This window comes from Symphalangus syndactylus, chromosome 13, assembly GCF_028878055.3.
Source record: "Symphalangus syndactylus isolate Jambi chromosome 13, NHGRI_mSymSyn1-v2.1_pri, whole genome shotgun sequence".
NCBI lineage: Eukaryota > Metazoa > Chordata > Mammalia > Primates > Hylobatidae > Symphalangus > Symphalangus syndactylus.
In genome coordinates, this window is record NC_072435.2 from 90616961 (window position 1) to 90639021 (window position 22061).

The 22061-nt window shown below is 36.9% G+C and overlaps 1 protein-coding gene across 21 annotated transcripts in view; it reads left to right on the forward strand.

Annotated features, from left to right (window-relative positions):
- Nucleotides 1-22061, forward strand: part of VEZT (vezatin, adherens junctions transmembrane protein) — an 83132-nt gene that overhangs the window by 37989 nt on the left and 23082 nt on the right. For 7 of the 21 annotated variants that reach the window (XM_055238385.2, XM_055238398.2, XM_063614249.1 and 4 more), the window contains 5 exons: nucleotides 256-345; nucleotides 6029-6204; nucleotides 9467-9742; nucleotides 13171-13308; nucleotides 17878-18025. In XM_055238385.2, coding sequence (XP_055094360.1) covers nucleotides 256-345; nucleotides 6029-6204; nucleotides 9467-9742; nucleotides 13171-13308; nucleotides 17878-18025 — 828 coding nt within the window. Of the gene's footprint in view, nucleotides 1-255; nucleotides 346-1351; nucleotides 1395-6028; nucleotides 6205-9466; nucleotides 9743-13158; nucleotides 13309-17877; nucleotides 18026-22061 lie in introns of all 21 variants that reach the window. The other 14 variants (XM_055238383.2, XM_055238397.2, XM_055238392.2 and 11 more) reach the window with 6 other exon arrangements.

Genomic DNA, 22061 nt, shown 5'->3' on the forward strand with positions numbered 1-22061 from the left:
TGTATTGAATCAGAATCTTTAGTCTGGGGGCCCAAGAATATGTTTCTAACTAAAATCTCCAGGTGATCCTGATATGCAACAAAATTTAGGAACTAATAAGGAGGCTGAGACATATTGACAAGGTATATAACCTGGACAATTTTTTTCTCCCTTTTCTCATATAAATTCTCATTGATTGGAGGTAAGTAATTTGAAGCTTTTCTGCTGTTTGGGTATGCTTTAATAATCCTATACAATGTCATTCATTTCCTTCAGCAAGGTATCCTGTTAAAAGTGGCTGAAACCATCAAAAGTTGGATTTTTTTTTCTCAGTGCAATAAGAAAGACGACTTACTTCACAAGTTGGTAAGTGGTCACTTGTTTTTGCCACTTTTCAGGGTTCTAGGTTATTAGTGAAATAATTGGTGAATCAGAATTTGTTTTGCTATCAATTTGGGCAGTACTTGATTTTTACTAGAGATTCTGCAGTAACTCAGGATCTTTTAATTTGGTCTTACTGGTATTGTTTATAGCTTTTAAAGAGGTTATTAGCCACTCAGAATGGAATATTCTGATAGTTATTGAAACTTTATTTGTTAGATCGCTAATTTACTATTGCCCTCTTCCTCCATTGACAGGTATTCCTCTCTATAGGTAAAGGAATATGTCATTAGTGGGATCAATTCAATCTGTTAAATCACTGAATTTCCCAAAGACTCGAAACAGTCAACCTGAAAGGTCTTTGTGATTTTTGTGAGGCTTTGTTTTTTTCTACTCTCTGCTGTAACAGAACTCCAGAGGGGAAATACTTCAACCTTCTGACGTCCTAACAATACAAAATCCAGGGAGTATAGCCTAAAAATTCAAGTTATGTGGTTCTCATGGCTCCCAGAAGGAGTAATGTAGTTACCTAAGCAGGTTTTAGGATCTCTGCTGGCCTGTGACCTTAAGAATTATCATTCTTATAAATTAACATTTGTAAAGAGATTGTTTACAAAGTGCTTTCACATTTTGATTTGGTAATCTAAACACCACTATAGGATTTAGTCTACTTCAGTAATGAGAAAACCAGGAAGGTTCAGACAATTCAGTTTGTTTTAATAACTTACTGAGTGAATTGTCTAAAAATGTTCAGCTAGTAAGTGATAGAGCCAGAATTTGAACCCAGGTCTCTTGGTTCCAAAGCCATGCTCTTTCTGCTATAGCATACGACCTTTCTAGCTCAAGTATTATTATTTTTGGGCTGACTAAAATTACTTTTTAGCAATCCAAATTGTCAAGTTCTTTGTTCAGGGTTTCATCTTTGTTGAAGGTGTGTTGAGAAGGTCAATGAAGTGTCTTATCGTCTACATATAATGCCATTTTTATCCAGGTGGAGCCATCTCATTCTTCAGTGATACTAGGACTGTGGTAAGGTATATGGATCCATATACATTTTTCTGTGATTTAATCATAGTCTGCCTAGGCCTGGTCTTTTCATTCTTGATTCTGTGTCACTGGCCACATGTTTCATGTGATGTTTTACTATACAGTGCCAGCTTCTGTATGCATCCCTTTTGTGCCTATATTATGGAGAACTATAAGAATACATACCTAAGGATTAGTTTACTAGTAATGGAACAAGAAATTGCCAAGTTGGCTTTTGGCGTGAGATTGCTTGACTTTTTCCCCTTGATTGTGATGTATTTAAAATGTTGTTAGCTATGAAGATATTGAAGCAGGCCCTCATTTCTTTTGTAAGAATATTGGCAATTGCTCTGTGATATCTGAACATCTTACTATTGTTCATTTTTATAGTACTTTTCTTAAGAATTAAAAAAAATCCTTTATAGCAACCATGATGGTAGTGGTAATAGCACTTTTTAGCCTATAAAGTGCTTTCACATGTGTTATCTTATTTGATCCTTGTATCAAAAGTCCCATGATATCCAAAGTGATTAAGATCTTTGAAGAATACTGACACATGAATAAGTTCCCTTCTCCATCCCTAAGGAAAAAGAAATCAAAATCTCTTAATTTTTTATCTGTGCCTTCTCATAACCTTTCATTTCATCCATGCAGAAAGGAATTCCTAAGTACTTTCTCATGCCACTTCCCTATTAAGATCCTGGAAAGATCTTTATCAATCAAATCAAGTCCAAATTTGTCACGTCAGCACTAAAGAGTCTGCATAATTTGGCCCTAACCTACCTTTCCAGCTTTGTCCACCAGTATTTGTATCAATGAACCTAGTCTTCATTTTCCTTTATTCCATACTTATTCTGTATGTCTATGCTTGTGCTCTTATACTGTGATGGAATTCTTTCTGTTTTGTTTTTTTTTTCTTGATCCATTAGAATCTTTTCAATAAGCACTCCTAGCTTTTTCTCAAAGCTTTCCCAAAACTTCAGCCTATTGTATCTCTTATTTTCTGCATCAACCTAGTAATAATTACGTTGTGTTCTATAAGTTTTTGTATTGTAATATATCCAACATGTGCTTTTCTTTATTGTTTTAATTATTGCATAGATAGTGACAACCATAATAGCTAACATACAGTGCTTACTATGAGCCATTCTTCTTGGTATTTTATAGATATTGACTTATTTAATCCTCATAACAACCCTATGAAGTAGCTACTGTTATTATCCCACTTTTGCCAAAGAGGGAACTGGCACAGAGAGCTTATTAGTATGCTTAAGTTGTGGAGCAAGGATATAAAGCTAGACACTAAGTCTTGGCACTCAGACTTGTTGAAAATGTGCCAAAGTTTACATAGTACACATCCCAGGAGCATAGAGCCTCCAGCCATGCAGGTGATACCTGCTAATACTTAAATCGATCAGAATTAGCATCTTTTCAGTTTCTTCATTTGTTTGAGACCTGGATCTGGGCTTCCCAGTCCAAATAGGACTGTCATGACATGTTTCTTAATTTGCAGGTGTCAATTTTTCTGGTAGCTTGATTGTTACCTTGTAACACAGTTAACATGTTTTCTGCAGTTCTTATTTTTACAATCAAAGAGTAATACATAATTTTACATTTTATCCTTAAGAAAGAAACTTAATTCATTAATGTGATTCAATTTAAAGTTATAATAATCAGAATATAGTTCAAGTTTTTCCTCTATGTGAGGCAATCTAACCACTAAGATAACACCGTTTTAGTTAATTTGGAGTGTCTTGGTGCCTTTCAAGTTTATTTGTATGCATAGATGATTGTAGGTTGTTGGTTGATCACTTCTTTTTTTTTTTTTTTTTTGAGACAGAATCTCCTTCTATTATTCAGGCTGCAGTGCAGTGGCACCATCTCAGCTCACTGCAACCTCTGCCTCCCAGGCTCAAGCAATTCTTGTGCCTCAGCCTCACAAGTAGCTGGGACTACAGGTGCACGCCACCAAACCTGGCTAACATCTGTATTTTTAGTAGAGATGGGGTTTCACTATGTTGGCCATGCTGATCTTGAACTCTTGGCCTCAAGTGATCTGCCCACCTTAGCCTCCCAAAATGCTGGGATTACAGGGGTGAACCACAGTGCCCAGTCGGTTTGTCACATTCTTAAATCAGATATTCCTAATGCTATTAATGTTTCCTCTAAGCACGTTGGTTTTGGGGAGGTGTTATCCCAGTTTTACACATAAGTCTGATGCCAGGGAATGGTGTTAAAGAAAGTGAGTAACTGATTAAGCAGAATATCTGTGAAGAGAGAGCACTCCCATTGAATATTACTGGCTTTTCCACTCTCTGTCAGCTTTAGCCTTCAACTAGTTAGGCTTCTTCAAACTTACCTTATATAGGTACATAGAAGTCTCATAAAAGGTATGGTCTAAAGCTTTTGTAGCAAAAGTTTGATTTTTAATACTTGCATTGAATATGGCTGTGTCTAATTGGGGAACCAAATAGTAAGATCAATTTCAGAGATTACTCAAAAAGCTACCATGCCCCATCTCTTGCGCTCCTTTTTTCTCCCCTCTGAACAATAGTATAAAGTGAGTTGTGTTGCTGTTTTTATGAAAGTGGGGTGGGATGTCAATTAAGTGGTTCCTAATGTTAGAATCAGAATTGTAGGAAGAGAGAAGAGGCAATTGTTCAAATATGAAACATAAAACTGCCGCAGAGATACATGCAGAGTGTGTTAGTAGATGGTAAAAAAAAAAAAAAAAAAAAGCCACATCAGGCTAAAAGAAAGATCAACATTCTGTTGAGAAGATGCTCTCTTTTTGGACTGAAGATAAATAAAATATATCTAAATGCACCTAATATTAAAAATCTTCTTCTCTAAAAGTGGCATATAACCCTGATCAAGAGGTCATGGGCTCAGTTTGATATATGGTTCACCACATTCTTGCTGAAGTCCTCATTATGATCAGCTAGGCCTGGAATGTGTGGTGTGGGAATGATTAAATTAACTAAGAATAGCAAACCTGTTGCCTTCACACCCTAGACCTAATGGGTTTTACTTTAATTGCTAATGGCCTTGTCCATCATTCTCTTTATTTTGATCATATAGTAGGATCACTCTAGTACTAAATTTGTTTGTTTGGTTTTGGTTTTTTTATTTTTTATTTTTATTTTTTTTGAGACGGAATCTTGCTCTGTTGCCCAGATTGTAGTGCAGTGGCATAATCTCAGCTCACTGCAACCTTTGCCTCCTGGGTTCAAGAGATTCTCCTGCCTTAGCTTCCCAAGTAGCCAGGATTACAGGTATGCGCCATCACGCCCAGCTAATTTTTGTATGTTAGTAGTGATGGGGTTTCACCCCATCTTGGCCAGGCCATATTGGCCAGGCTGGTCTCAAAATCCTGACCTCAGGTGATCCGCCCACCTTGGCCTCCCAAAGTGCTGGGACTACAGGTGTGAGCCACTGCACCCGGCCTCTATTTGTTTAAATTTACTACAAAATACAACTTTAAATTTTCTTTTGAGACAGACTATATGCAGGGAAACACAGCCACCAAATGCTTAGGATTTGAAATCAAAATTCTGGGAAGTTACTTAATCTCTTTGGGCTTTGGTGTTCTCCCCTACATAATGGAGAGGAGGATGATAAGGTACATCACAGGGTTACTGTGAGAATTCACCTGTCTGCCCTAACAGTGCTACCTCATCTCTCACCTCTCTACCATGTGCACTCTGTGTACAATCTATTAATAATATCATCTAATATCGATGACTCACACTTCCCCAAATTAGAAAGGCTTTTATCCTGTACCATCCCACTTCTCCAACTCCTTTGTCTGGTCAATTTTTGTTCATCCTTTAAAACTTAGCTCAGGCTTCACCTCTTTTACTTTCTCTGACTTCATTACAGGCTTGGTCCCTCTATGCCATTTTCATAGTACTCTAGGTGTATTTCATCACACTCCTTTGCATGTTATATTGCAACTGTTTACTTTTTGGGTCTCTTCATTAAACTACGAACTCTTTAAGAATAGAGACTTGTATATCTTTTTCATTTTGTGTCTTCGGTGTCAAGCCTGATGCCTGGCTTATAGAAGATATTCCTTGATAGATGAATAGAAAGAAGAGAGGGAGAAGTAAATGAGCTGGTATATGTGAAGGCATTTTGTAAACTATAAAGTGCTATGCAAATGTTAGTGTGATTTTACATTGCATTCCTTAATAGTGTATTTTAAAATATCTGAATATCCATTTTTAGGAGGCCTTGATCCTGCTAATAAAATTCTTAAATATTGGCTATATTGTTACAGCTTCAGGGACAGCATCTTTTATGTTATAGGATTATATTTTCCATGTTGTGCCCTAGCAATTTAATCAATTAGGCTTAACTAGACAGGTTTGTTAATCTGTAATTACTTTACATCTTGTTATTAAAAATTTATATTTTACATCTGATGGCTCAATAATGTCTATCTCAACCTTTACTGTTTCACATTTACATTGAAAATAAAACCCATCTATCATACTGAAGGTAGATTGGACTGTTGTTTCTTCTTGAAGTATCTTCTGAAAATAAACACCACCAAATTTTATTAGTACATTAGGAGCTTAGCATTTAATGCAATATTATGTATGTGTTAATACCTCTCTTCTGGTATTTTAATGGCAAGGATATTGGATTCCGACTCGACTCATTACATACCATCCTGCAACAGGAAGTCCTGTTACAAGAGGATGTGGAGCTGATTGAGCTACTTGATCCCAGTATCCTGTCTGCAGGGCAATCTCAACAACAGGAAAATGGACACCTTCCAACACTTTGCTCCCTGGCAACCCCTAATATTTGGTACTGTCCAGAAAACACCTATTCTTTGACTGCTTACATAGAGAGTATTAGCAGAGGAAACCCATTATCATGCTCTCCATTGTAAAGGCGTAAACATTCCATACATTTAGCAGTACAATTAAAGTAACAATATGGGGGGAAAAAGTGCCTTTGTAAAATAAATACTATTTAAAGTAAAGCTAGGGAAAAAAATCCAATTTGGTTATTATATACTTCCAACTCATTAAAATTAGTTCTGTGCTCAGCAACCTAGCAAATGGGTATAACAAGTGCCAAAAAGTTACTCTGCCAGGTGCAGTGGCTCATGCCTGTAATCCCAACACTTTGGGAGGCTGAGGTGGTAGGAGTGCTTAAGGCCAAGAGTTTGAGACCAGCCTGGGCAACATAGCAAAACCCCATCTCTACAAAACATAAAAAAATGAGTTCAAGTATGGTGGCATGTGTGTGTAGACCTAGCTCCTTGGGAGACTGATATGGGAGGATTGCTTGAGCCCAGCAGTTGCAGAGTGCAGTGAGCCGTGATCACACCACTGCCCTCCAGCCTGAGCAACAAAGCGAGACCCTGTCTCTAAGGGAGAAAAAAAAGAATTTCTTTTACCCATACACCTATTCACATGTGTGCATGCAAACCTAACCTTCTTTGTGTTTCTTTATAATTAATAGGTTTTATCATAACTATATTGTAGAGACACCAAGAATAGGATGGGACATGGAGGTGGGCAGTTGATTCTGGCTGTTTTGGCTGAGAAAAGATCACAGGGAACATGATTTGATGATTCAGACCATCCTATAACTTTTCAACCTCTTGAACTATTTGAGTCTAGAGGAGAAGTACCAAGCAATAATCTGTTAAAAGAAAAAAAAAGAATGTGTAGCAAAAAGGGATTATATGTAAAAAATTATTGATGTCTTCTTCCTATTAAAGTACTTTATTAAATTTGACATAGAAGGGAGGAATGAATCAAGAAGTACACTAAATCACTGTTCAAACTGTTCAAGTTTATAGGCAGTTACATTCATTGGCCTCAAGGTTCTGTATTTATGTCTTCCCTGTCACACTGACAAATGCTTCATTCTGCAATCACTCAGATATGATCATGAAGAAGTAAAGCATCTTGTCCTTCAAAAATATGAGAATTTAAGGAGCTGATAGAAGGAACCATAGGTTTTAAGAATTCACTACCTTACTAAGTTTCCTTTACCACAAATATAATCAAGCAACTATGAGACCTATAAATGATTTTAGAGTTTACTATTAACATATAAAAGTATATGATGAGATTCTGCTTTATGGTATTACCAGTATTATCTAAAAAGTAAAGGATTCTAAAGGAAATTAGGGCAAATATTTATTTGTTTACTTATTTTTTGAGACAGGGTCTCACTCTGTTGCTCAGGCTGGAGTACAGTGGTGTGATCTCGGCTCACTGCAACCTCAGCCTCCTAGACTCAAGTGATCCTCCCGCCCTAGCCTCCCAAGTACCTGGGACTATAGGAGCATGCCACCACACCTGGCTAATTTTTGTATTTTTTGCAGAGACAGGGTTTTGCCATGTTGCCCAGGCTGGTCTTGAATTCCTGTACTCAAGTGATCTGCCTGCCTCAGCCTCCCAAAGTGCTGGGATTACAGGCGCGAGCCCCTGCACCTGGCCAGGGCAAATATTTAATAAGAAATTGCATGTGATTTTCTTTGCAATATGATTATTATAACTCTTTCCAAATATTGCTGGTGTTTTCCAGGTATTCTCAGACACATCCCCCTTATACTCCCCTCTTTCTTTTCTTTTTTTTTTGAGACAAGGTCCTGCTTTGTCACCTAGGCTGGAGTGCAGTGGCGTGATCTCGGCTTACTGCAGCCTGCTCAAGTGATCCTTCCTCCTCATCCTCCTGAATAGCTGGGACTACGGATGCATGCCACCACACTCAGCTAATTTTTAAATTTTTTGTAGAGAAGGGGCCCCACTGTATTGCCCAGTCTGGTCTCGAACTCCTGGGCTCAAGTGGTCCTCCCACCTGTGCCTCTCAAAGTGCTGAGATTACAGGCATGAGCCACTGTGCCTGGCCCCCTCTTTCTTATATATACACATTTGCACCAAAGCATTCCTTGCTTTAAAAATGTATTTTAGTCTGTTAGACTTGTAATTGATATGAATTTAAAAATGTGTACATATTTTTATTTCAATTAAAGCAGTATAAAAGTACAAACCTTGTCCATATCATGGTCTGTGGTAAGTATGTATATTCCAAATTAATGATGATTATTATTTAAAATTAGAGGACTTTATTCAAACAATTACTCATCAAGTGTGTATCATTTCTAATTGGAAAAATGTGTACATGTTCTTGATATAGTATGTGTTTCTATGCAAATAAAGTTTGATTTTAGGAAAAGGGATTTATAATATCTCTGAAATAGTATTTTTACTTTTAAATCTATAAGATTTTAAAATCTCTAATTTGCTTTTTAGGTTAAGGATTCCATATATTTTATATTTTTTTAAAAGTGGTTTCAGAAGATGCCGATTGTTATATTTATTATCATTTTTATTAATGTCATAAAGAGAAATGTAGCAATTTCTTTGGGGTCACAGAAGAGGGGTTGGCTAAAATTAGAAGTAACTATTTCAAGCTTTTGGTAAAATCTTCACAGAAGACTTGGTGTCAGAGGAAGGTTTGAACGAATAGGATTTTGGTATTAAATGTAAGATGACACCAGGCAAAAAGGAAAGAGAAGAAAGAGATGTTCTGGTTTACAGTGCTTGGAGTTGAGGGCTGGGATGCTGATCTGACTCAAGACATGTTCTGGGCCAACTTCTGAAGGATTTTGTAGACTGAGCTAATGAAGTTTGATTTTATCCTGCAGGCAACGGGTGGTATTTCTAGCTCCAGATTCTGTATATGTAGGCAATGTAGAGGCCTTTTGTTGGTTCTGCCCAGCATTCAGTCAGCACCTACAGAGAATTTCTTTGAGTTTCTTTTGTGAAATCAGCTTTACCTGATTCCAGAAGATACCTGTTTTCTTACCTAAACTTATCAGCTCAGATGTTAATACCTAAGCACTATTGTCTAGTTGCAAGGTATTTTAAAAATCTTTCACATCACCTTCTTAAATGTCATATATTTTTAAGTTATACTTTACAAAGAAGCTAGCATTTTATTTATTTAGTAAACCTAAATTTAAATTTTGTTTTTACTGATTAAAGTAATTCATCTTTCTTTCTCTAATCTGATGCATATCATTTTCTTCCTTTCTTGTTCCCAGGGATCTCTCAATGCTATTTGCCTTCGTTAGCTTGCTTGTTATGCTTCCCACTTGGTGGATTGTGTCTTCCTGGCTGGTGTGGGGAGTGATTCTATTTGTGTATCTGGTCATAAGAGCTTTGAGATTATGGAGGACAGCCAAACTACAAGTGACCCTAAAAAAATACAGTGTTCATTTGGAAGATATGGCCACAAACAGCCGAGCTTTTACTAACCTCGTGAGAAAAGCTTTACGTCTCATTCAAGAAACCGAAGTGATTTCCAGAGGATTTACACTGTGAGTTCATTTTTTATTTTATTTCTTAAGTGATTATTTTCTACTCCATGAAGGAGAATATTTATTACCTATTTTCATTTCTATGTTGCATTTATAGGAGAAAAAAGTGCTTTTCTCCTTAGTACTTACTAAAGTCAATTAACTGCTAAGTGAAGGAATAAATACATTATGTGCTAGATTTAATATGTAGTATGATTCTGCTTATCTGCTTTGAGGAACTAAAGTACTTTGGAGATCATGATTATTTCTGTATGTTACCAGGTGATTATATGAGATAATATATAGAGAGTGTCTAATACTGAACCTGACGTGCAATAGTTACCCCGTAAATGCTTGCTCCCATTACTCCCTTTCAAATGCCTTCTTTATGATAGACGTATCTGCTATAAATGCATTTTGAAAACTCTTGACATGTACTAATAACTGTTTAGGTAAATATTAGCAGATATTACAGCACTGATACTCTCAGAATATCATGCAAATAGTGATGTTTTCCATTCTTACAGGAAATTAAATATTCACCAGTCTAGCTGTAAGTATATTAAGCTGTAGGATATACTGGCTACTTAATCTATTATTAAAGGGAAAGTTACATTTATTGAGCACCAACTTATTCCATATACTATGCTAGTCACTTTTGCATACAACTAAAGGCATAGAATTATAAATGGTAAATATTCATATCCATTCCATCTGATTCTAAACCCGGTTTGCAGTACACTGGACACCTGCCAAACACTAACAGATGACAGTTGTGTGCTAGTATATTTAATAATTTATATAACCTATATAACTTTTGCAATCTATAGGTGGGAGAAAGTAAGCATATGGTGAAGAACATTCATAGCTCTTAATTAGTCATATCTAGAAAATCATGAAAAGAGGGAGTGAAGAACCTCTGATAGTCATCGCATCTTTCACTCTGTTCTGCTCTAGAACAGTACACAATCTTGAGATAAACACTGTTTCTAAAAAATCATGGAACAGAGAAATGGAAGAATCCCAGTAGTTACCTTGTTCCTTACTCTCTTGTGTTCTACACACAATCCCAAGACATAAGATGGATTTTATAATTTCTCTTTCCTCTCAATCAAAGTATAAAAGTCAGCCAGGCACAATGGCTCACACCTGTAATCCCAGCACTTTGGGAGGTCGAGGCATAAGGATCGCTTGAGCCCAGGAGTTCAAGACTAGCCTAGGCAATCTAGCAAAACCCATCTCTACAAATAATAAAAAATTAGCCAGACGTGGTGGCACACACCTGTAGTCCTAGCTACTCGGGACGCTGAGGCGTGAGGATTGCTTAAACCCCAGGAGGTTGAGGCTGTAGTGAGCCAAGATTATGCCACTCCACTCCAGTTTGGGCAACAGAACTGGAGACAGCAGATTCTGTCTAGGCTGGGCAACAGACTTGGTCTCAAAAAAAAAAAAAGTATAAAAGTTCTTAGCATCTGTTGATTTTTGTCCTTCCATTAGTTGAAATCTACTTCTTATTGACTTAAAGGATAGCACGTTTTTAAGTTGTTTAAGTGTCAAATTTTAAAAGTTTAAAAAAATCATGCTTCAAATAAGTAATAGTTCCGGCCGGGCGCGGTGGCTCATGCCTGTAATCCCAGCACTTTGGGAGGCCGAGGCGGGCAGGTCACGAGGTTAGGAGATTGTAGCTATCCTGGCTAACACGGTGAAACCTCGTCTGTACTAAAAATACAAAAAGAAATTAGCTGGGCGTGGTGGCGGGCACCTGTAGTCCCAGCCACTTGGGAGGCTGAGGCAGGAGAATGGCGTGAACCCAGGAGGTGGAGCTTGCAGTGAGCCGAGATCGTGCCACTGCACTCCAGCCTGGACGACAGAGCGAGACTCCCTTTAAAAAAAAAAAAAAAAAAGTAATAGTTCCTTTTTATTTTATTGAGAGGACTTACTGGTTAAACAAAGTGGCTTTGTGTTCAATTAATGGTTAGGCATGTATAGAGGATTCTGTGCCTTGTGTCATTTTCCAACTTTATCTGTTCCCACGGAATTTGCATGAAGAGGTAGAGTGGGCCAGTTAGACATGATTTACCTCTAGATTATGACTTTTACCCATTCAAATGACAGACGGGGAGAAGAAGTATTGGAAGAAATTGTGCTTCCTTTGTCTCTGTCTAACTGGATAATGGCTTGAAAAATGAGTAATAAGTCTTGAATCATAATTTTTTAGACATTTTCAAAATTAGTTTTTAAAACTGATATAGTAAAATGGAGCACAAGCAGTAGTGCCACATATTGAAATCATGAATGCTGTTTTGTTTCTGCCTGAAATTGTCCTCTCTCACAAATAATTGAAACCTTTTTTGCCTTCATTCCCTTGTCTTAACATAAGCCTGTCAGTCATCATCCTCTGCTTTTTATAGATTTTTTAAAATTTGCTTTTTATAGATTTTTAATACCTGAATACATTTTAGTATGGCTTAACATTTTAAAGTTTTGAGTTAGGTATGTTGTTTTATAGCTTTGTGGTTATAGTATAAGCAATTTACAAATGCCAATATTTTGTTTTACTGTTGGGAAAGATTACTGGTTAGAAGAAAAAATTTATCTGATAACCAGGTATTTACTCATGCATACTATAAGTTATAAAATGTAATACATTGTATGTCATTGTTACAAATTAGATACTCCCCATTAATCTTATGGGAAGTGCCATGAAATGTGCTTCCTCTTGAACAGCTTTGAGAGTAGCTATGCTACTATGCAGTAACCCTTACTTTGCCTTTCTACTTGCATTCCCCTGTTGGCCACTGGTCCTGTTATCTTTCCACGTCCCCTACTTCATTTTGAGTAGGTAAGTGCCAGTGGCAGCAGGTGGGTAAGTAATTTTACCCTACTTTTATGAATGTACAGAATGTATTTCTATACAGTATTTTTTCTGTACAAGTGACCAAAATATGATCAGTGAACATATGTAATGAACATATGTAAATGTATATTAAGAATTTAAAAGTGTTTATAATTAAGGTCTTCATACTTCCTGTGGATATAGGTTTTGAAAACTGAATATAAAGTAGCTCTTCTTTAATGTATGTTAGCAAGCATAGTGTCTATGTAAAAAAGATGTGACTTCTTAATAAATATTTCTACATTTCTGTTATATCTCAGCCAGAATCCATTGTTTCCCTACATCAGAGGAAGCCTTTGCTCTTTGAGATGTTAATTTTTTATTTGTCTTTTTTTAGTGGTTGTCTATATATACGTATATATATATATATATATAGTCACAGAAATGACTATTTTATGAGACCTGAGTTGACATATGTATAATCATTTTCTAGTGAAGATCATGAAAGAGGAATTTGTTTTCTACATTTAATAGAATTGTGGATTTAGGAAACAAAAACTTTAGGACACCTGTACAGTTGTATCACATTTTACTTTTCAAGTTTGCTTGACAGGGTCAGTGCTGCTTGCCCATTTAATAAAGCTGGACAGCATCCAAGTCAGCATCTCATCGGTCTTCGGAAAGCTGTCTACCGAACTCTAAGAGCCAACTTCCAAGCAGCAAGGCTAGCTACCCTATATATGCTGAAAAAATATCCTTTTCTGTTTATATATGAAACTAAGCAATGTTTCTAGAGTCCTGAATATAGATATTATAGTTGTATCCTGTGAAAGTTTACTGTAAAGTGAGATTGCCTATTTTGAAGCTAATTTCCATCATCACTTCTATGTTAAAACTGGAAATGCATTCCTGGGGGAATGACAATAACAGACAGGAAGAAAGTTCTGTTCTTGTGTGGCTGCTTTTTAAACAAGGAAAAAACTTGAAGTCTCTTCCTTTACTCATCCAAAGAATGAAGTCAAAAGAGCCTGGCTTTGCTAGGTCTGACGTTTTAAACAAATTTCTCAACATGGCAGATTTGCATCATGGCATGTTAATAAACTGGCAACTGGAAATCCTTCCCTTTTCAAAAAAACAGGTTCTAGGAGCAGAATGGCTAAGTTCAAACACTGGCTGTATCAGTTACTTCCTAAATGACTTTAAGCAAGTTTCTTAACCTCTCTATACCTTGCTTTAGTCATGTTTAAAATGGCAATAATAACATCATCTTCCTTATTGGATTTTTGTTAGGATCAAATGAGTTAATGCATGTAAAGTGATCAGACATCATCTAGCATACAGTGAGCACCCAAAGACGGCATGACAATAAGTCTGTCACTTAAATTTATTAAAATAGGAAATTAGTTCTATTAGCCAGAAAATAAAGGCATATAAGAGCTTTATTTTAGTAAAGACATATAGATAAGTTAAATCCTGACTAAATAGAAAGCAAAAAGACAGCTTTGCCACTTCAGAATGCTGGATATTGTAGCACTGATAAATATAATACTTAAAGATTACAGGGTGCTTTATATTCTAACATATCCTTATACAAACCTTTATAGCTAGATTTTCTTGTCTCCATTTTATGAGAAAACTAAAATCGAGGTTAAGTGACTTGTGCAGTATCATACAACTATTAACGGATGAAGTTGTGTCTTGACTATAGGACTTATGACTTGAAACCATTTTTCTCTTTCTCTCTCTCTCTATATATATATATGGAAATTTTCCATGTATATGAAATGGAGAGAAAGCATTTTAATTTTTATTAAGAACTTTTCCATTTTATTCCCCATTGCCTAAATGCCAGTCTGCTATAGGTCAACCATTCTTCCAGGTGCTAGGAAAACTGAGTAAAAATATGTACTACCTACTTCTAAAGACTTTTGAATGTGATCAATAGAGAAATCAGTATTCATAATATGATATAAGCACCATGGGTGCCTTCCAACATAGCAGGGCAACATACTCGGTTTATGGGGTCAGAGAATGCTTTCAGGGAGGTGACATCTAAGTTGAGCTTCAGAGAATGAATAGAAGTTGGTCATGAGGATAAGAGTCTGCATTCCAGATAGAAGGAAGCAAAAACATATGGAAAGAAATAGAGATATGACAGTGTGGCATGTGAACTGTTGGTCATTCAGTGAATATTTATTGAGGACAGACTGCCAGGCAATATGCTAACCACTAGACGTACAGCAGTAAACATAATATACATGATCCCTGCCTTATGGAGCTTGTAGTTCAGTGTAGGGTAGGGAGTGAGAGGGTTAGCCTATCAAAGACTACAGATTATATGAGTTCTTTGTGCCAGTCATTTTTCTAGAAACTGGGGACCTAGCAGTGAACAAGATAGACAAGATCCTTATTCTCGTGGAGCTTACCTTCTAATAGATGAAATAATCAATAAAATATGGGCTTGGTGCAGTGGCTCATGCCAGTAACCCCAGCACTTTCAGAGGCTGAGGTAGGAGGATTGCTTGAGCCCAGGAGTTTGAGACCAGCCTGGGCAATATAATGAGACCTTGTCTCTTAAAAAAAAAATTATTTTAAATTAGCTGCGTGGTGGCACACACCCGCAGTCCCAGCTACTTAGGAGGCTGAGACAGCAGGATTCCTTGAGCCCAAAAGGTCAAGGCTGCAGTGAGCTGTGTTTCAGCCACTGCATTCCAGCCTGGGCAACAGAGTGAGAGCCTGTCTCAAATAAACAAAAATAAAATAATAAATGGACAGATGGGATTCTTCAGATAAAATAGTTACTATGAAGAAAAAAAAAACGGGAATAGGATAGAGAATGATTGGTGGGGTGCTGCTTTTTATTAGATGGTAAGAGAAGGCCTCTCTGAGGAGCTGGCATTTAAACTGAGGTTTGCATGCTGAGAAAGATCTGGGGGAAGAGTATGCCAGTTAGATAGACCAGTGAGTAGAAAGATCTTGTGGCAGGAATGAATTTAGCATGATTGGAGTATGGAAAGAAGACCATCATGAGTTGAGCACAGTAAGTTGGAGGTTAGAGTATGAAATGAAATTCAGAGGTAGCCAGGGGCCAGATCATATTCTCCATATAAAAAACCTTAATAAATTGAACTAAAAAAGAATCCACCAATCATTTTGAGAAGACCAGTAAGATATGTAAACCCTTATTTGCCTGATCAAAGTAAAGAGCAGAAATATACAAGATTAGTAATGAGAACACAGTGATAACCATTGATACAGAAGACATAAAATAACTGTAAGGGGATAGTATATGCAGCTGCACAGCAGCAACTTTGAACATGTAGGGGAAAATGATTCTTTTTGTTTCTTTTGAGACAGTGTCTCACTCTGTCACCCAGATTGGAGTGTGGTGGCATGATCATGGCTCACTGTAGCCCCATTCTCATGCAATCCTCCTGCCTTAGCCTCCCAAGTCGCTGGAACCAAGGCACACACTACCACACCTGGCTAATTTTTTTGCATTTTGTAGAGACAGGGTTTCACCATTTTGCCCAGGTTGGTCTCGAACACCTGGGCTCAGGGGATCCCACATTGCTGAGATTATTATAGGCATGAGCCACTGAGCCCAGCCTCATTTCTTATCAAAATAAAAATCTGCAAAATTGACCTAGGAAGAATTTTAAAACTTGAAGAGATTGGACATAGGATAAAGAATACTCAATTTTAAAAAGAAAACACCTGGTTTATATGTAGACAATGGAAAATATGAAACTATTTTTAAAAAACAATGATAGAGTTCTTAGTGCTCTAATGTGATCTCCAAGTTATATTAAGTGAAAAAAAATCACAAAGTGCATGGATTGGTATTTATTGTATCCTTCAATTTGTGCATAAAAGGGACTGTGTGTTTATACAGGGATAAATATGTATGTATGTATTTGTGTACATGCATGCATATATACCTACATATCTCCAGATACACATTTATATTTGAATTTGCTCTTATGTATGTATGCATAAAAAATCTTGGAAGGTACTGGTAAAAGGAATTGCCTTTGCATTTGGATAGTGGAACTACATGGCTAAGGAATAGAGGTGGAAAGTAGTTTTTGCTGTATCCCTTAATACCTCATGAATTTTGAATCCTGTGAATATATTACCTATTCAAAAACAAAGTAAATTTAAAATTTTTTAACTACCAGATCCAGATGGTTTTGTAGTTAAAAAAATTTCAGACTATAGAAAAGGTTAGAAAGTTTCCCTATATCATTTTATTTATGAAAATACGATAATCTCAATACCAAAACGTGTTGTATTACAAAGAATAAAAGCCAGTTGTATTACAAAGAATATAGACCCGTCTCATAAATGGAGAAACAAAATGTTTAAATGGAATATTTATAAATTTAATATTGGATTGTATCAAAAGATTATTATAATATGACCAAATAGGAATATGCTAGAAATGCAAAGATGGTTCACGATCAATAATTATTTAGAAAAACAGTTAAAGGGAAAAATCATTGTTGATTTTGATGTGTCTGTAAGGATGAGGGCAGAGGAAACCTAACAGTAGTCTATGTCAAACAAGCTAGATAGAACAGGCCTGGTGTCACTTATATCAGTCTGTGTATTTCAGATAACGTTCAACTAATAATGTCCTGCAGTACGCAGATTGAAAGGAAAAGAATATTTACTATAGCATAGTGAGGGCCCTGAACCACGACACAGTAAAGTGCGCAATACAGCTACAAATGGTAGGTGTCAAAAATAACGGAGCCGAGCGCAGTGACTTACTTACACCTGTAATCCCAGCACTTTGGGAGGCTGAAGCAGGCAGATCACTTGAGGCCAGGAGTTCGAGACCAGCCTGGACAACATGGCAAAATATCATCTTTAGAAAAAAATACAAAAATCAGCTGGGTGTGGTGGTGCATGCCTGTAATCCCAGCTACTCGAGAGGCTGAGACATGAGAATTGCTTGAACCTGAAAGGCCAAGGTTGCAGTGAGCCGGGTTGGTGCCACTGCACTCGAGCCTGGGAGACAAAGCAAGACTCTTGTCTCAAAAAAATAAATAAATAACGTATCACTTTAACCCTTTTGAAGACTTGAACTGTTAATTTTTTAGACATTAAAAATTGTATCCACAAGTATCCAAGATATCTGAGGTATTATGTTAATATATTAGATATTTAAAATTAATTTTTGTTTAAAAGCTGCTATAAATCTCCTCATCCAGAAGTTCAGAATAAAGATTAGTAAATGTGATATAGGACAATTTCACTGTATCTTTTATGCTTTCATGAAAAGGCTTTGTTGATTGCTTTAACCTAATTTAACCTACCCCCTGAACTCTGAGAGTGACAATGTAACCAACTACATCTGTGTGGTGCCTTTTAAAGAGCTGGGCCTTGGACTTAGTGAAGAGCAGATTTCAGAAGAGGAAGCACATAACTTTACAGATGGCTTCAGCCTGCCTGCATTGAAGGTAATCCATTTGTGGAAGGGAAGGGCTGAAGAAAAAATAGATGTACTTGGATTGTGTCTATGCTTTCTGAATGTAAATGGTGCATTTGTTCCACTCATTGTTTGCTGCATACCATCATCATAAATGCACAGGTGATGTTTGTAACTGTCTTTAAGAGCCGAGAGCATAATAAAGATTGGAAGAGGAGATCCTTAGATTTTGACGTCCAAATACTTAAAATGCTTAAAGAAATGCCTTAGAGTTTGGAGATAAGTGAATTTACTTTAATTGGAGGCCAATGTGAGTGGTTTTATAACTAGCCATTTGTTTCAACAAACATGGATAATGTGTTATCTCCAAAATTCTTAAGACTTTTTTTCATACATCAAAAGCCACATGAAAAGATACATTTAGCTACATAGAAATTAAACTTTTGGGCTGGCCTGGTGGCTCACGCCTGTAATCCCAGCACTTTGGGAGGCCAAGGTGGGTGGATCACCTGTCACCTGAGGTCAGGAGTTCAAGACCAGCCTGACCAACATGGTGAAACCCCATCTCTACTAAAAATACAAAAATTAGCTGGGTGCAGTGTCACATGCCTATGGGAGGCTGAGGCAGAAGAACCCGGGAGGCAGAGTTCGCAGTGAGCTGAGACCATGCCATTGCACTCCAGCCTGGGTGACAACAGCAAAGCTCCATCTCAAAAAAAAAAAAAAAAAAAGGAAACTTTTGACTTCAAATAATGCAAACAAGCTCAAGAAAAATTACAATGATTTATAACAAAGAGTTTTAATTTTTTTTTTTATGCAGAGCACTCTAAAGTGTCTAAGACCTATAGAAGATAAGTTGGGTGCATGAACTGACAGTTCACAAAAAAAGAAACACAGGCTAGTCCCAGTGAGGTTGTATTTTACAACGAATTGATCACAACCGGTTATAGATTTCTTTGTACCTTCTTCACTCCCGCTGCTTCATTTGACTAGCCTAAAAAGAAAAAACAAGAAAAGAAGAAATACAAATGGCCAATAAATATGATAAAATTTTTCATTTTAGTAATGAAAGAACACAAATAAAAATAATAAGCTGACCATTTTGCCAAGGATATTGAAAGTTGGTAATTTCATTATCACTGAAGATTCAGGGAGACCTCACACACCAATGGTGAAAGTATAAACTGGTTCACTTTAGTAGTGAATACCAATCTTCATACAGGTGTATGAAGCAAAATTGCTTTATTCTAGCAATTTTAATTTGCCCTTACAGATTTATCTCAGAAAGTAACCAAAGATATACCCAAAGTATGTTCATGACATTAGTGTAGCAGCCAACATTGGAAACACATTTTTTTTGTTTTTCTTTCTCTTTTAATTTTTTTTTTTTTTTTTTTTTGAGACAGGGTCTCACTCTGTCACCCAGGCTGGAGTACAGTGTGGCTCAATCACAGCTCACTGCAGCCTCAACCTCCCCAGGCTCAGGTGATCCTCCTACCTCAGCCTCCCGAGTAACTGGGACTACAGTTACATGCCTCCACACCTGGCTAATTTTTGTATTTTTTGTAGAGACAGGGTTTCACCATGTTGCCCAGGCTGGTCTCAAACTCCTGAGCTCAAACTGTTTGCCCACATCAGCCTCCCAAAGTGTTGGGATAACAGGCATGAGCCACCACACCCAGTCTCCAGTAGTATTTTTAAGACATTGATCCAAATGTCTTAAGTTCCTGTTAAGTATTTAGTAAGCTCTCCTTAGATGTTTCTTTTAGTTTTTATTTTATTTTATTTTTATTTATTTATTTATTTTTTGAGACGGAGTCTCGCTCTGTTGCCCAGGCTGGAGTGCAGTGGCGTAATCTCGGCTCACTGCAAGCTCCACCTCCCGGGTTCACGCCATTCTCCTGCCTCAGCCTCTCCGAGTAGCTGGGACTACAGGCGCCCGCCACCACACCTGGCTAACTTCTTGTATTTTTTTAGTAGAGACGGGGTTTCACTGTGGTCTCGATCTCCTGACCTCGTGATCCACCCGCCTCGGCCTCCCAAAGTGCTGGGATTACAAGCGTGAGCCACCGCGCCTGGCCTGTTTTTAGTTTTTAAAACTTCCCTTGATACCATGAAAATTAGTGCAAGTATTGTTGTTAGCATTTGTCAAGATCCATTTTGTTTTGAGACTGTATTGACTTCCATATCTTTTACATTTTCTAAATCAACATAAATGTTCTAATTATCTTGTTTGTTTTCTTTCTTTCCTATTACGTAAAATTTGCTTTGACTTATTCCTACTCCCCTTCTAACCCATCTCAATTAAATGGCACCACAAAAAACCTGGACACCATCTTTCTTGTCCCTCTTTTTGCCCACTCACATCCAGTCTGTTAGCAGATTCTTATGTCACTTCTACCTTGAAAATGTATTTTAAACCCATCCACTTTTTTCTATATCCACCCCCGCCCCCGCAACATCCTAGTCCCAGCCACCATGCTAGTCCCAGCCACCATGATTTCATACTTAGGCTGCTGCAGTACTTTCCTCAGTTATCTAAAGTTATTTGTTTCAGAATGCAGCTTGACATGTAAAGAGCCTTTTAAATGATTTATCCTTTGAATTTGTAAGTCCCCTTCTACAAACTGCAGGAAGTTATTTTAAACATAGTCAAACTTTATATATCAAGCTGCTTATTCACTTTGTGTTTATAATAGTGCACAATGGAACACTGCCTGAAAGTTCAAAAATAGAGGAATGGCTGTGTGAGTCATGCCAGAGCCACAGGGTGAACCATTGTGTAGCAGCTACAGCTTGCTCGTGAAAATTCTGTAAAAACTTGGAGAAACATCTGTTGCCAGTGAAACAATCAGGATACATAAGTGTATATGCAATATGGCCACAACCTTTTTTAAAAAAAAAAAGAGAAAATACCAAGATATATATAGCTACTCTTTGGGGTGGTAGGACTATAGGTACTTTCACACTCTTTCAAATTTTATGTCCTAACCTTGCTTTATTCTTTAAGGAAAATAAAGATTTTTTTCAAAGTGCAATTTAAGAGATTCTTAATGTGGAAAATTGAGCAGACCTGGGTTTATATTTTAGCCCTGACTGACTAGCCATTTGCTTTCGAATAAGTTATTCTTTGAACTTATGTCACCTGTGAAAAGGAGTTACCATCCCTGCCTTATAAGGTGTTAGATTAAATGAGAAGACATATTAAATACCTAGAACAGGGCTTGACATATAATGGGTACCCGCAAATGGTAATAGCTGTTATTCTTTAAGAAGGACTTGGAGAAAGAATTATAGTATTTCATTTCCTTTTAAATTACTTTTTGTTAACTCATCAAGATGCCTTGGAGATTTATTTCTTTATGCTGTTGATGTACTGTTTTTAAAAGCTTATTAAATCCTGAATTGTACTCTAGCTTAAGTATAGGCAGCAAAGAGAAGTTGTGGACCCTGTGGAGTCAGATTTTCCAGGTTTCACTCTAGCTCCGTTATTTGACTACTGTGTGGTCCTGAGCAAATCATTGTTTCTGTGTTTATTAAAATGGGATAATTGCACTGCTTGCCTCCAAAGGATTAGACGTTTGTCAGTTCAGTGCCTGGTGTAGAGTAAGCAATTAATAAATGTTAGCTGATTTTTAAAATTCTATCTGATATGACCTGCTCTGAAATGTGAGACTTGTTCTCTGTTGCTCTATCCCCATCCTACCTTCCAACAATGATGATTATAGTTAGATTCTTTTTGCTCACTCACAGTGTTTTACAAATCAAACTATAATAGTATTTTTATATTTCTTTTATTTTTACATATAAGTAACCTGTAACCAAACTCAATAATTGTGTTACAGTTACCACATTTATCAGGCTCTGAAAGGAGCCTTATCTTGAGGAGCTCTATAGACTTTGCAAACTGTTGAAAACCTCTGTAATGTTCAAAAACTGTGTATTGCCCCCTTCTGTAGTTACCACTACATTATTCAGATAAGAAATTTAAAAATAGATTTTGTAAGTTAAATTTTTAAAAGTGTGTTGCCCCCTCTAAAGAAAATACATTTTTGATTTATTTTTTA